The sequence below is a fragment of the Aulostomus chinensis genome, chromosome 8 (assembly GCF_037954235.1).
Source record: "Aulostomus chinensis isolate RoL2024-O1b breed Wild chromosome 8, RoL_Achi_v1.0, whole genome shotgun sequence".
NCBI classification, from domain to species: Eukaryota; Metazoa; Chordata; class Actinopteri; order Syngnathiformes; family Aulostomidae; genus Aulostomus; species Aulostomus chinensis.
Window position 1 is genome coordinate 7865670 of NC_141327.1, and position 16397 is coordinate 7882066.

Below are 16397 nucleotides of genomic sequence, written 5' to 3' on the forward strand. Positions count from 1 at the left end.
GAAAGTAGATTTGGTTTTGAAGGCTGTAGATAGTATAGGACGAGTGGACCTACTCTTTCCAGCAGGTTTGTTTTAGAAAACCCAAAGAGGTCTTCCCTGAAGGGAGGTTAGTATATTTGTAATAGTTAATGCTATTTATTTAAAAAAGAAAAAAAAATTTAAGCTGCAAGCAGCATTGTTAGGGCCTGAGCCCCGGCGTAGCCGCGGCCGGATCGCCGGCCCGAATCCAATGGTGTAATCGGCAAATCCCTAGGCCTTGTAGTTTAAGAGATACGACCCTCAGTTTGCTGCACAGTGTGAGTGCAGAGTTGAGAGCCGGCCCTTAAAGAGCCCCTCCCTTCTCTGCTCGCTCTCTGCCATCTGTGTCAGAGTGGAGAGCAGAGGAGGATTTGGCAGCTTAACTGTGAAACACAGTCATAACTCAGCATATGTTGGTCAAAAGTTGAATGTAAAGACATCAGTGCGTAGAGTTTTTTGTGAGGAATTCAATGCTGTGTTTTTTGAAGGTGTGAGTGTTTTAGTTTAGAAGCTACAAGTGTTTGTTTGAGAGTATGGTACATGAGGGCGGCCTTGACACCGGCCCGAATCCAACTGTGTAATCGGCAAATCCCTGGGCCTTGTAGTTTAGGAGATACGAGCCTCAGTTTGCTGCCCAGTGTGAGAGCAGAGCTGAGAGCTGGCCCTTTAAGAGCCCCTCCCCCGCTGCTCTGTCTCTGATCTGTGCTAGAGTGGAGAGAGAGGAGGATTAAGAGAAATGTAGTGTGTAAAAGCTGAATAACTCGGTATACATTGGCCAAAAGTCACACATAATACCATATTTTTGTAGGGATTTTTGTCAGGAATCCAGTGGTGTGTTTTTAAAAGCTGTGGGTTGTATGGTGTAGATGTGAGAAGCATTTGTTTGAGAGTATGTACCCTGAGAGGACACGCTCTCCCCATAGACTTCCATTGTAAGGTGAAATGTGTCTCCCCCACTTTGACGGCTCATAAAATCCAAACCGAGTGCGTAGTATATTAACCTTGAACAACTTTTAATCAGCACAGTTGGGAGAGTAATGTGTGAAAGTTTGGAAGCCCTGGCATTTACGGTTTAGGAGGAGATAGATTTTGTTCGGGGCGCCAAATTGTCCAATATTAGACATTCGTGTCCAAATTGTGGACATCCTGTTAGAGTTAGGTCAGGGGTGTGAGTGTATGATTTATCCGTCTTGATGAGACGAGTTCAATGGTGTTGGTCCCATGTCTGTAGGACATTCCTTCAGGCTGTGGCGTGGTTTTTTGTGTATGTAGGTGGCGCTATTGAGTAGAGCGCCTCTTTTTTGTTTAATTATTGAATTTTTCGTGGCACCCGATGTGCGTACCAAATTTGGTGAGTTTTCCAGCATGTTTAGGGGGTCAAATTAACTTTTGAAGTGGCGAGTGTGCCTTCGAAACATAATAGTGTCTTCGCCAGGGACTGGCTCAGGCCCTAAAAAATAAAGCTGCAAGCAGCTTTGTTAGGGCCTGAGCCCCCGCACGAGTGCGGCCGGGTTCAAATCGCCGGCCCGAATCCAACGGTGTAATTGGCAATTCCCTAGGCCTTGAAGTTTAGGAGATAGAAGCCTCAGTGTGCTGCACAGTGTGAGTGCAGAGAGTGAGAGCAGAGCTGTCAGCTGGCCCTTTAAGAACCCCTCCCCCGCTGCACTGTCTTTGATCTGTGCTAGAGTGGACAGGAGAGGAGGATTACCAGCTTTGTACTGTGTAAAAGCTGAATAAATCAGCATACGTTGGTCAAAAGTAACACATAATACCATATTTTTGTAGGGATTTTTGTCAGGAATACAGTGGTGTGTTTGTAAAAGCTGTGGGATGTATGGTGTAGACGTGAGAAGCATTTGTTTGACAGTATGTACCCTGAGAAGATACGCTCTCCCCATAGACTTCCATTATAAGCGTGAAACGTGTCCCCCCCACTTTGACGGCTTATAAAATCCAAACCGAGCGCGTAGTATATTAACCTTGAACAACTTTTAATCAGCACAGTTGGGAGAGTAATGTGTGAAAGTTTGGAAGCCCTGGCATTTACGGTTTAGGAGGAGATAGATTTTGTTCGGGGAGTAAAAAAAGTCAAGATTTTCACAGTTTTCTACAATTTTTGGACATTCTGTTGGAGATAGGTGAGGGGTCAGGTGTAAGAATTTTTCGACTTGATGAGACGAGTCCAACGGTGTTGGTCCCATGTTTGTGGGAGTTTTGTGTGAGGAGTTATAGCTTGCGAAATTTAAAAAAAAATCTTTTTTTTGTGTGGCTCCCTAGGTGGCGCTATAGACTTTTGTGGTGTTTTTGGTTTTGATTAGTGAATGTTGAGACATACCAAACGATTGCGCCGAATTTCAGCGAATTTCATACATGTTCAGGGGGTCAAATTAGATTATGCGCGTTATGCGCATATAGCGCACACTCATTGAGAGCAAGAACAGTATAATACCAGGTTTTGAATGGGTGTGTATGTGAAAACTGGCTCCGGGCCGTCTGGCCCAGTTGCCTCATGGGTGTTGGGGGGGCCTGGGACACTGTTTAGTGTGTGTTTTTAGTGCTGCTAATGTGTTGCTCTGCCGAGCAAACATAATAGGGTCTTCACCAGAAGTGCCTTGTGGCTCAGGCCCTAAAAAAAAAAAAATACATATACATATATATATATATATATATATATATATATATATATATATATATATATTAATCAATCTGCATTTACCCAGCTATGACATATCAAAATGTATGTTGTGAAATGGCCTTCTAGTAGTCTGAGTTGACCATGCCCGCAAACATGTTGAGATTTATGTGACGATTAGCTTTCATTTGATGAAATATCTGCTGTATCGTGCTAAGACTTATAATAAACTGACTGCCTCATTGTTATATCACATAAGAGTAGAAACCTGTCTGGGCTTTGTGGTATTTTTAATAATGCTGGTAATTATTTCTTCCACATCACATCACCTCATAGTCAGAAAATGAAGCAGAATTTTCCAGATTAAGGCTGTGGATGTCTGGCGGTGCGTCCCTTGTTGCCATGGCAAGGCAACGCAGTGTGTCTCTGCCTGACCCCCACTCACGCACAGTGGCCAGGAGCTGCTCTCGAACTGCTGGGCTCAAAGGCTTACGAGAAGACCTGCTTACCCGGATATAATTACACCGCTCAAGAACACTCTCTGGAGCTCCCTGAGGATAGATGGGAGGCAAAAGATTTCAGACACAGAGAAAAGGGAAAAACAAAAGACAATATTGAATAGGACAAAAAGGTAAAACAAGACCAGCCACTGAATAATCAAAAATATCAAAGCAAGGGAAAAATGACCTTGACAAACATCTTTGATCCAGACGCAGACCTGGTGAGTTTATTGGATGAACAGAAGACAGACATGGACTTTCTGTCTCTGGAAAACTCCAGTGTCAGCTCCTTCCTCATGAGTTGCTTTATTACCTTAGTAAGAACAAATATAGTTTATTATAATCTTTAGCACAATTTAAAAAGTTTTACTGAAACTACACAGAAATAATAATTTAAAAAAAACAAGCACATCATCAACAAAGCATTTGTTGTGGACACTGAAAAAAAACAGACAGACAAAAAAGAAACAACAACAGCAACATAATTAGACTGGATCACTCTTTACACTACTGGAAATGGAGATATTTGGGGAAATTAAATCCAAAACAGCTTTTTAATGTTATAGAAGGCACCCTATTCACATCTTCTCGTTTGCTGCCTCTCTTTTTCCATCTTGCTCTCATGCACACATGCACACACACAAGCAAGTGTGCGCGCACACACATACACACACTTACAGAGCAGCATGCTGTAGCTCTATCAGCAGGGCTCAATCCTCTCAGGTTGGTGTCAAACACATTCATTTTCTCCACCAGACAGCAAAGGGCCGTCTCTGTCGCTTCCCCGACTTTCTCATATATACCCTTTGCCTGGAACAAACAAACAGACAGACAGACACACATGCACAACCACATGAACACACATGCAAAGAACAAAGGTATGAGAGTATTCTATTGAGTGTCAACATAGCTGATTAGGCACTGATTATTTTAGGACTTTGTTAAAATACAAATTCAGAGTCAGATGAAAGTTGTGTGTGAGAAAGAGTCAAGACGAAATCAATAATAATTACAAGTCTAATGATTTACGAGTCTAATTCCGTAACCTTTTTCATTTTTGCTATAACTTTATCTGTAACACCTTTAAAAAACAGATGTCAGAAAAATAAATCAATGACAGTATCAAAAGGGAATACATAAATAAAATTAGCAGCGTTGTTAGGGCCTGAGCCCCTGCAGGCCGCGTCCTTGACACCGGCCTGAATCCCAGGGTGTCTTGGTCAGATCTGGAGGCCTTGTCGTTTAGGAGATAGAAGCCTGAGTCTGATCAGAGAGTGAGAGCAGAGCTGAGAGCTGGCCCTTTAAGAACCCCTCCCCCACTGCTCTGTCTTTCATCTGTGCTGGAGTGGAGAGCAGAGCTGAGAGCTGCCCCTTTAAGAACCCCTCCCCCACTGCTCTGTCTTTGATCTGTAATAGAGTGGAGAGCCAGCTGGCAGCTCTGCTCTCAGCTCTGCTCTCAGCTCTGACACAGATGGCAGAGAGCGAGCAGAGAAGGGAGGGGTTCTTAAAGGGCTAGCTCTCAGCTCTGCTCTCACACTGTGCAGCACACTGAGGCTCGTATCTCCAAAACTACAAGGCCTAGGGATTTGCCGATTACACCGTTGGATTCGGGCCGGTGTCAAGGACGCGGCCATAGGCCGCGCAGGGGCTCAGGCCCTAACAACGCTGCTTGCAGCTTTAATTAAAGCTTCAAGCAGCGTTGTTAGGGCCTATGGCCGCGTCCTTGACACCGGCCCGAATCCAACGGTGTAATCGGCAATTCCCTTGGCCTTGAAGTTTCTGTATTCCTGACAAAAATCCCTACAAAAATATGGTATTATGTGTTACTTTTGACCAACGTATGCTGACTTATTCCGCTTTTACACAGTACAAATCTGTTAATCCTCCTCTCCTCTCCACTCTAGCACAGATCAAAGACAGTGCAGCTGGGGAGGGGTTCTTAAAGGGCCAGCTGGCAGCTCTGCTCTCACTCTCTGCACTCACACTGTGCAGCACACTGAGGCTTCTATCTCCTAAACTTCAAGGCCTAGGGAATTGCCAATTACACCGTTGGATGCGGGCCAGCGATTTGAACCCGGCCGCACTCGCGCGGGGGCTCAGGCCCTAACAACGCTGCTTGCAGCTTTAATTAGGTATGCCTTTGTATCATCCTGACTAAATTATGTCTAATATGGACATTGAAAGCTTTTGATTCACAATGCTTTTTTTGCAATATAAAAACATGTAGCAGCCACAGCTGGCCCATAGAGGGCACTAGGCCCCCCCCCCCCCAAAAAAATAAGAATAAAATTTACAATTTTTTTTTGTTAATTTGAGGCAACTAAACCACTTAAGTAAGTAAGAATCCACACTGAATTAATATTGTGGCACTGTTTTTACATGTAATGACAAAATTCAGGCGCTAAACACTGAACAGATTCATTTGACTTCTACAGTCGCCTGTTCGTGACGCCCAAAACTGTCGTTCACGCTAGAGTGGCCATATCAATTCTGATGCCATTCAGTTTTAACGAAGGGTGTCAGGCACTGGCATTGGCAGCCAGAGACTGATTACCTGGCAGCATTACTTTTTAACTAACTATCTCAGTTCTCGCGAGAGTTGTGTAAGATGGCTAGTTCTAGTTGTGGTGCAGCTGTGCTCAATATGGACCAAAAAAACCCTAATTCGGTCCAATTGCTTTTAGAAAACCCATTTGAAAGGAGAATGCATTTTGAAAAAGTTAGAATAAAACATCTTTGACCAAAGACAGGAGAACATTAATATTACACAAAGAAAAGCAGAAGTCCTGCGCCAGGAGTTTCACACAGACTTGGTTTGACAGAAAAGCTTGGCTAACTGGATGTGAATCTAAAAATGCGCTGTTTTAATTTCCTTGTCTACTTTTTAAATGGTCTTCATCTGATTCTGCCTGGACTGAAACTGGAGTAACAGACCTCAAGCATCTGTCTGAAAGGTTGAAGAAACATGAACAATCCATGACTCACATGAACAACTGTGTCAAACTAGCCATGCTATGCAGAATTAGCATCGCTACACAGCTGGACAAGGGTCAGATAGGGGTAAGACGACACAATGAAGAGGTTGACAAAAATCAACATGTTTTGTCCAAACTAATTGATTGCATTACATTTTTTGGTGCCTTTGAGTTGGCAATGCGGGGGCATGATGAGTGTGACGAATCTGACAACCCTGCAATATTTCAGGGGTTAGTCGATCTGATGGATTTCCCCCCTACAGCGGTTTGGTTTACAAACTTTCACCCCCACCTAATATAAAATTCACCAGCCGCCACTGATGTATAGAGCATTTTATATAACCATGTCAAACTGAACTTAAGTATATGGTATTGGGAGAAGTTCACTTTCTGGACTTATTTTCACACCTGTTCACACTTATTTTCATCCTTAATATTAAATTCACTCTTTTGCAGTTTTTTTTTTTGTTTTTTGGTCTTTGTATTAGTCAGATCTGATTCTTAGTGAAGTGCCAGCTGTCACAACAGTCCAGAGCCCAAAACCAAAGATGAGGAAAAAGAGCCAGAAGAGAGCACAAGATTCTTCTTGGAGTCCAGAAAGCGTTGCAAACAAGACACAGCAAGTAGTCCAGAGACTCATCTTAACAGCTATCTTTACCTTTTTTGTGGGCAGGCTTATCAATATTTTTTTTGGATACAAACAGGAAGATCCTTCCTGCGCTTTTTCTTGTTACAATGAAAGCATTTCAGTGCCAGCGTCAAGTGCCCCAGTTGAGAGGGTCTTTAGCCATGGTGACATAATTATGAGGCCACATCGTGTGTGTCTCGCAGACAAGACACTTTCCAATCTCCTATTTTACAAATGCAACAATTTGTGAAAAAAGAAATGACTTTCCAAGTTATTCTATAGACAGATTTGTAATGTAACACAGTTAAATGTTGTAGCTTGGCTGTCAGGTAATCTTTTTTTTTCTGAAGTTATTTGCTTTTTATATAGAGAGAAATTTTGGTGTGTAAAACCGTCAGGAAGTATTTAAAGCTCTGATTTCCAATGTAATGTCAGATGAAATATACATTTTTGATGCTCTATATTATTAGAGGAAAAGTTGGTAAAAATAAACCCATTTCCTTTTTGCTGGGCAATTTAAATGCTTCAAGGAAGGAATTGAGTTTTCGTTGACAAATGATAAATCATTTATTAAGTTGTGTTTTGTTTGATTCCATGTATTTTACTCATCATGTATCAGTAATTACAAGTCATACTTTTCAAACAGGTTAGATAACTTGGCCAATAATATTTTTTGACAGTTATTAATATTTTATTTTTTTCTTTTAATTAGGACTGGATTCTGCAGGTAAGATTGCAATCATGTGACTTGACTTGGATTTGATCTATTACAGGACTTGACATAAAAATGTGACTTGACTTGACTTGACCTGCCCCCAAAAAATACTTGGGACTTACTTGAGACTTGAAGGTTAAGACTTGAGACTTACTTGAGACTTGCACATGGGTGACTTGATCCCGATCTGGTAGCTACTGCCTAAAATAACTGTTGTACAGTTTATGTGGTTTTGAGACAGGTCTCCGATTCAAGTACTAAAATAAACAGCCAGAACTGCAGTGAAGTTTGCATTTCTTACCTCATTATAGTCCAATGATGAGTCATTACACAGTGCACAGATGGAAGCTATCTCCACCAGGCCTTCATGTTGACTGCATTGCACCATCAAACCATCCTTGTAGCTGCAAACACATAACAGCAATGAAAAAAAGAGGAGTTAAGTAAACTGTCTTTAGTGTTGGTTCTCATAATCTATACTCATGCAACATCTGTCAGGGTGAGGATTATGATTGAGATGTGGGAGACACTCACACTTCCCCTTCAGGAGCATAAGTGGACCCAGTTATTGCGAACTCGCTCAGGCTGCAGTGGTCCCCCAACACACTGTCTACAATAAACACCTAAAAAAACCCAAAACACACATTGATTTCAGATGATTTATTAGTACCCTGGCATAGACCTTTACAGGGAGGCTGAGGAGTGTGATCCCCAATAGTTGGAACACACACTCTGGTCCCCTTTCTTAAAGATGGGGACCACCATCCCAGTCTGCCACTCCAAAGGCACTGCCCCCGATGTCTGCGCAATGTTGCAGAGACGTGTCGACCAAGACAGCCCTACAACATCTGACACATTGGAGGATTTTTCTGAAATCTAATTTCACAACATATCTGCATTGTGTGATGACTATGTAGTTCATAATTTATCTGCAGTCATATGTGAAACAATCCACTTGTAGATGTTATTGGTGAACTTTTTTGGAATTGGAGTTGCCATGTGCAGTTACAGGGATACAGGATGGATGAAAGTCCATATTGATCACAACCTAGGACAGCAATGGGCATCATTCTTTTTTGAGAGAGCCATACTGACTTTAAAGAAAGGAAAGGCCAACATATTGAGGAAATGGATTGAAGCGTGGGTTTGTTCGGTCTGCAAGGTTTGTAAAAAAATATTCTGCCTTGCATTTATTTCAGAAGAGAATTTCAGGGCTTTCTCAACTTTTTTCTTCTCATAATATGCGTCTGGTGTCCCGTCTCACATCTTACCCTGCAGGCTGACATCTGATTGGTGGTTAGTGTTCCAGTCTTGTCAGAGCAGATAACTGAGGTGCAACCAAGTGTTTCCACTGAAGGCAGACTGCGGACAATGGCATTCTTTCTGGCCATCCTCCTTGTTCCCAGTGCCAGACAGGTAGTGATGACTGCTGGGAGTCCTGGAAGGAAACACAGGCAATGAGGTGGCTATCCACAAATCACCATTTTCTGCAGGTTTTCCCTGTGATGTACAAAGTAATCTCCATTTTGAAAAAAAATATTTGATACACACATCAGTGAGGAGTGGAAGAAGAGTTAGGAAAAAAAAAGGACCTTCTGGTATGGCAGCTACAGCCAGTGCCACAGCAATCTTGAAATAATAAACAGCTCCTCTTAGCCAGCTTCCTCCATGGACAGGGTCATTAAAATGCCCCACATTGATGGCCCACACTGCCACACAAATAACACTAATCACCTGTGTAGTCACAAAAAAAATTACACATTTCTTAGACATTCATTACAATTGTAGTTTACAAGAGCAATTAATGAAAATGTCAGAAACAATGCAAAGTTATGAAAGCACTAAACACACAGTCACACTGAAACCTTAGACAGCTGCTCTCCAAACTGGTCAAGTTTTTGCTGTAGCGGGGTCCGTTCAGGGTCAGCAGAGGCCATCTCATCTCTGATTTTTCCAATCTCTGTCTGTACCCCTGTTGCCACAACAACCCCAATGGCTCTTCCTGCTGCAATGTTGGTACCCTGCGCAATGGTCATGACAGGAACACATTACCTGGTATACTGTCAAATGTCTGTGTATTAAATCAATAGCGGTGAGAACTTTAAAAAAGTATTACTGTAATCTAATATCTCAGTGTGCTGTTAAGCGGTATTCTGATGAACATACCAAAATAGACAACCTACAGTACCAACCCCCTGCTGCCTGCCAAAATGGTGATGCTAAACAAACATCAATGGCTGTTGATTTTTGACCACAAACAACTTGGTGACTCAGTGGCCTTTGAGGCTGTCAGGAGATAAGCCAATATTTACTTGAAAAATTTTCATCTAAGTCCTTTTTGAAGTATTTATTTTGACAAAAATTCATTCAAATTATATCTCTGATAAAGAGAAAGGTAGCAGATTGGATGTGCTGTGTTGTCTCACTTTGGATTTGTGGAACATTAGTACAGTATATCATCTTCCATCACAAATTAGTGCCACTTTGTTATTCTTTTTTCTAGAGTTTTTGATTCAGTGGAAACAAGTAAGTAGCATATTGATGAGGTCTTTTCATTGCAAAGTCTTGGTGTTAAAATGTCTCATGGGACAACACTCAGCATTCTTGAACACTGAGGAAAGCGCTTGCATTTGAAATTACAGCATTAAGTGATGTCTGAATATCATATTATACATTTTCTGTTGCAGTTTCACCTATCAAGCTTTTAACTAACTGGTGAAAGGCAAATTGTTTTTTACTTAAGTAGTCATGGGGAATATGTTGAGTGAACTAGTCACAGGAAATGCATTGTCTTTGTCAATAAGTTTTGAATTTACCAAAATCAAAAAATGCCAATATATAACTGTCTTGTTGACAAAAGATCAGTCCATCATTCCATCTATCCATTTTCTTCTGCTTATCTTGATTAAGGGTCGGGGGGGGGGGGGGGCTGGGGCTATAGCAGCTTTCGGGTGAGAGGCAGGGTACACACTGGAAGGGTTACCAGTCCATCGCAGGGTCAACATACAGTATATAGATAGACAACCATTCACACTCACAGTCATACCTACAGTCAATTAGAGTATCCGATTAGCCTAGTCCCTATTTGCATGTCTTTGGTCTGTGGAAGGAAGCCAGAGTACCTGGAGAGAACCCACACAGGCACAGGGAGAACAAACTCCACACAGAAAGATCCTGTGCTTGAGCCGGGACTTGAACCTGGAACCTTCTTGCTGTGAAACGACAGTGCTAACTACTGCATCACTGTGCCGCCCGGTGACAAGATATGTTAGCAAGCTTAAGAAAGTAAGGATAACCGAGATAAATATTAGCTACCTTGCCAAACTTTTTAAACAAGTCAGTCACGGCACAATGAATGATGTCACGGTAACGTTATAGTACCTCAAAGTAATATTTACACTCATTCAGGCAGCTGCATGCTACCCAACTAGATTTGACTGGAACAAATTAGGATGATGCTTCGTCACCACGCAAAAACCGTTTTGGGCTGTATTTATTTTTAGCAGCACACGGAATGTGTTTTTTTAACTTATGGAGTTGAGGCGGAAAATGTTTTACCAGAGACTTTTATGACACTGTTGATCCACCTGCCTCTTATCTACAGATATACACTTACTGACCTCTCAGTTTGACACCATGCAATTTAATGACATCCCTACCATAAATTGTACTTCGATAAATATATCACTTTGTAAATGCTGACACTGTCAGAGAGACTTCCTTATGTTTACTGAGATGATAGTGGGTGTTGCCCTTCAATTTAAATCTTTGTAGCAAGTGTTTGGAACTATATTCAAGCCATCAACAGAAGGTATTTTGTCTTTTTTATAAAAAAATTTATTGGTTATCAGAATTTTTTCTTCCCTAATATCGAAATTGGCATCTGCCCCCCAAAAATCCATATCTGTTGGGCCCTAGAATAAAGGGACCAAGCATATAGTAGTAATATATGTAGTCAGAGATTTAAGTCAGAAACTCCCATATTAAAGATTAAAAATCTTAAACCATCACAAACCATATCCAACCAAAACTTTTTAAAAATCAAACACTTGGTAGTCAACAGAAGAGGGTGAAAAACTCAGACTCACAGAGAAGAGCATGTTCTTCTTGTCTTGGTTGACAGCTCGGGGATCTGGTACAGGGTCTGTGTGTTTGAGCACTGAGACAGACTCCCCTGTCAAAATAGACTGGTCCACTCTCAGAGTGGTAGAACGGATAGATGTCAGCCTGATGTCAGCTGGAACCTTGTCACCAACTGAAGAAACAGAGCAAAAAAAGAAAATCTTAATCACACTTATGTCTGGACATTTCTAGTTTCTAGTTTCAAACCATAGATGATGCAAATGCAGTATGAAGAATGTCCTGACGACATGATTTAATGAAATGCATACATGTAAGTGTGTCACCCAGTGATGAATGACATTGGTAAATAAAAATAGACTATTTGTATAGTAAAAGTGTATCATAAACATACTAAGATGCACATAAAGTATCTATTTGTCTCTACGTCTCTCTTGGGAAATGTCTCCTGAGCAGAGTGAATTAATACTATCTTTATTTTCTGTCTGACCACACATCAGACAGGTCCTGTAGTAGAACGCAGGCTAATGAAATTAAAAATAAGAATAAATTCATGAAAACATAAAAATATACTGAAACATACAATCTGTAAAGATATTTAGGCATAAAAAGTATTCTGTACGTTTTTTGGTCATTTCCAATATTTGGCATTAGCATAAAATCTAAAGTATGAAAAACAAGCCATTATTTAGTTTTATTTTTGTTGCTGGATTCAGGAAGAAATGATAGGAGGGTCAGTGGGTCCGTGTACATTTCGTTAGTTTGAGTTTTCCTTGAAACCTAACTGCCAGATAAAAAAAGTGGTCCGTGTACCTTCCATTCATTCTATTTTCAATTTTCAAACGCAAAGTAGAAAACAAAATATAGGGCTTTTTTTAAAAATTTCCATTTCTTAAACGAAAGGTACACAGACCCTGATTTATCGCCCTGCTGATAGCAACCTTTAATTGCATGTTGGATACATGTCCCTTCCTGCAAATGTGATGTGCACAAAATCTCCTGACACTCATTTCAGAACATCCTTGCTGCATTCCTAATTGTAATAAATTTGTGGAAATGTTGGCGTATGAGAGATTTTGAGCTATCATGTTTCTTATTAAATCCCTGTAGGGCTCCAGGGACATCATCTAATCCAGGCTGCAAACTTGCTGCTTAAGGTGTGTTCACAGCGAACACAAGGCAAATTTTCGCATTGCTTTATTCGCGCAAATTTGATCACAGGATTATATGTCTATATTGGGTACTCTGGGATGCTACTAAAGGACTTATCCAGTATAATGGTATTTTATTTTCCTCGGGTGTTGCAGTGGTTAGCACTGCTGCCTCACAGGAAGAAGGTTCCGGGTTCAAGTCCTGGCTCGGGCACGGAATCTTTCTGTGTGGAATTTTCATGTTCTCCCTGTGCCTGCGTGGGTTCTCTCCGGGTACTCCAGCTTCTTCCCACCGTCCAAAGACATGCAAATGGGGACTAGGCTGATTGGATACTCTAAATTCACCATATTGACTGTGAGTGTGAATTGTTGTCTGTCTATATGTGTTGGCCCTGCGATGGACTGGCGACCTGTCTACGGTGTACCCGCCTCTCACCAGATAGCCGCTTAACAGGAATAAGTGGAAGAAAATGGAAATGGATTTTCCTCCAATCTAAAAAAAAAGTTGGACTTCACTAAATACAGAAACTGAAATTTTATTATGTTGAACTGGATCCTACATTATAAAATAATTACTCAGTTTGCATAGCGATCCAACGAAAAAAGTTAAAAAAGAAAAAAAATTCACTGAATAGGGCTCAATCAGAAATTTATATTCACAGTGTAAGACAATATTATATAAATAATATTACTTTCATGGATCCAGACCAAGTCACTTATTAGCCATGGAAATTCGATCTAACGATTACTTGGCTGACATTCTAACCATTACATCTTAAAATGGGATGTTGGTAACAGAACCCAAACAAATATATTCGGTTTTTCAATTATTTTATGCTGAGCTTTATAGATCAGAAATAGTGTATAAAAAAATCTACCTATGATGCATTTCTTAATAAACTAGAACTATCCTGCTTCTCTGAAGTAGAGGCGAAGAAACGGGCTGAACCTATATCATTGGAAGAACAAGAACCATCTGTGACAGAAATGCAAGCAGGAAATTCACCTGGAATGGATGGGATTACACCTGAATTCATTTTAACATTCTGGAATATTCTTGGTCTATTGCTTCTATATCTTAAACATTTTTCTACAGAATTGGGCTCCTTTTCTGGGAATGTTAATATTGCTTTAACATCTCTATTATAAAAGAAAATAAGGACCCAACTGATTGTAGCAATTATAGACCTTTGTCATTATTGAACAGCGATGTCAAGATATATGCCAAGGAGCTTGCCCACAGACTACAGGCTCCCATGATATCACTTGTTTACTGTGATCAAACTGGTTTTATTAAATCCCGCTTGGCCTGTGACAATGTTAGACAGCTATTACATATTGTGGATTCAGTAGGGAACAGTAACTCAGCAGCAGTGTTGTCTTTAGATGCAATGAAAGCATTTGATCGCTTAGTGTGGTCCTATTTATGGTCTGCATTGGAGAAAATGGGATTGGGAGAGGGGTTTATATCAATCATGAGAGTGCTGTATCGACAGGAAAAAATACTACTAGTACTTGACCGGCAAAAATTGTTCTTCTTTATTTGACATTTCCAGGTCCTCAAGGCAAGGTTTCCCCTTTGAGTCCACTCTTATTTGCTTTATCACTTGAACCACTTGCTCAAGCAATGTACCAAGCAGAAAATATTCACCCAATATCAATTCACAATACTCAACATTCTATCTTCCCGTATGCTGATGATATATTATTATATTTGGAAGATATAACGAACTCTATCCCTTGTTTACTTACTGTTTTGACCAATTTGGTAGAATATCTGGTTTTAGGATTAACTGGCAGATATCGACACTGCTACCAATATCAGGATATAATACTGGTTTAGCGGCTAACTTGCCCCTCTTGGTACCAGTAGTGCACCACTTCACATACCTTGGGATAGAGATATATGCTTCTCTGGAGGCTATTGTCAAGAAAAAAATTTCCTAGAGGTCTTTAAGAAAATTACATATGATTTGGACAGATGGATGAATCTACCAAATTCATTACAGGCTCATATAACCATTATAAAGATGAATGGGCTTCCTAGAATTAATTTTGTAAGTTTCATGATACTACTTGCTCTCCCAGTGGGAAGCTAGGAAAAATTACACAAACGTGTAAGCAAATTCATTTGGAAGGGCAAGAAGTCTTGTTTAAAAATTACATTAAAAATTAAAAATTTGGACTCTCCAGCAAAATGGAAGGGATGGAGGGTTGTCATTACCAAATTTTAAAATCTATTCTTGGGCTTTCACTCTTTGCCTACTCACTGCATGGTTTCATTCCACTGCAAATTTCTTGTAGCATAAATTAGAAGAAAACATAGTGCATCCATGGTCTCTCAGAGAGGTGGTATTATCTAATTTAACAATTCAAATGTGCAAGTTACAATTTGGTTCAATTATATCTCATCTGATCTCAACTTGGCATTGTGTGGAAAAGCTATGTAACATTACAACTCAGTGGCACTTGAACACTCCAATTTTTAATAGTTTTAGTTACAAATTAGGGGCAGAGCCATCCAATTTCCACAATGGAGAGATCGGGGATTCATCTCCTTAGTGATATGTATGATGGAAATGGCCTGCGCACATTTCAAGATATTAAGGCTAGTTTTAAATTACAGAACACATCGTTTTTCTTTTACTTGCAAATTAGGGCTGCATTTGAGGCGCAAAGTGCACGAAATTATGTTAACTTATCTGAACATCCCTTGCTTGAGCTCTTGGATAAGTTAACAACAAGGAGTGTGGTCACTGTAATATATATCAACATATTTGTAAAAATTCATATCAACCTTTAGTCCTAGATGCAATATGGAGAAGGGATATACCAGACTGGAACCCTAACTTTGACTGTAATGATGTATGAACTAATATAATTTCATCCTTCAGAAACCTAGATCGTCAGCTTATTCATTATCCATTTGTACACAGGACTTTCTGACACCCTTTAAGCTTTATCATCTGAAGGTCCTGGACAACTCTTTATGCACATTATGCCCTCAGAATAAAACGGGGACTTCATGCATATGGTCTGGGAACGCCAACTTTTGGCAACCGCATTTGCATTGATAACAGTACAAAATATTCTGGTAAACCCTTGAAAACCTTTTGTTAAATGACTTATCCACAATAAATGCATCACAATTCCTTGCTGGTCTAATAACAGCAAAAAATATAATTGCTGTAAGACAGACACCACCACATTTGCTTAATATCTCCCATTGGTATCTGACATTTCTATATATCATCTATTTGGAAATATCTACAGCCTGGATCCATAATGCAAAACAACAAAATATTTCATTTTTGCATATGGCAACAGATCAAACTAAAGCCAAACTCTCTATTATTAATAGAGAAAACAAAAGGTATTGATATTTAAAAAATGGACAAGGATAGCTGCAAAAAGGTAAATCAATCTGAAATTCATCTTTCAAGTTTGATTTACCTTTTTGCAGCTATCCTTGTCCATTTTTTAAATATCAATACCTTTTGTTTTCTCTATTAATAATGTTAAGGTCCAAGGGAAGGGTAAGATAAGGGGAAAAATATGTGTATAATGGTTGTTTGACCAAATTGTTGATGCCATTGCTTATAAAAAAAGAAAAGAAAATGTAAATAAAAACATTTGATGGCAGAAAAAGGGTATTTGACACTGAAGAGATGAACATGAAAACTGTACACCATCTCAGG

The 16397-nt window shown here is 40.1% G+C and overlaps 1 protein-coding gene across 3 annotated transcripts in view; it reads right to left on the bottom strand.

Annotated features, from left to right (window-relative positions):
• The window catches only part of LOC147256980 (sarcoplasmic/endoplasmic reticulum calcium ATPase 2-like), a 52448-nt gene that overhangs the window by 16731 nt on the left and 19320 nt on the right, over positions 1-16397 (bottom strand). The window contains exons 7-16 of one of the 3 annotated variants that reach the window (XM_086210712.1): positions 11557-11723; positions 9334-9489; positions 9061-9202; positions 8740-8906; positions 8003-8091; positions 7770-7872; positions 3829-3960; positions 3338-3463; positions 2980-3201; positions 2621-2644 (exon numbers count right to left, since the gene is read on the bottom strand). In XM_086210712.1, the coding sequence (XP_086066838.1) occupies positions 2621-2644; positions 2980-3201; positions 3338-3463; positions 3829-3960; positions 7770-7872; positions 8003-8091; positions 8740-8906; positions 9061-9202; positions 9334-9489; positions 11557-11723 (1328 nt within the window). The remainder of the gene's footprint in view (positions 1-2620; positions 2645-2979; positions 3202-3337; positions 3464-3828; positions 3961-7769; positions 7873-8002; positions 8092-8739; positions 8907-9060; positions 9203-9333; positions 9490-11556; positions 11724-16397) is intronic. The other 2 variants (XM_086210714.1, XM_086210713.1) reach the window with 2 other exon arrangements.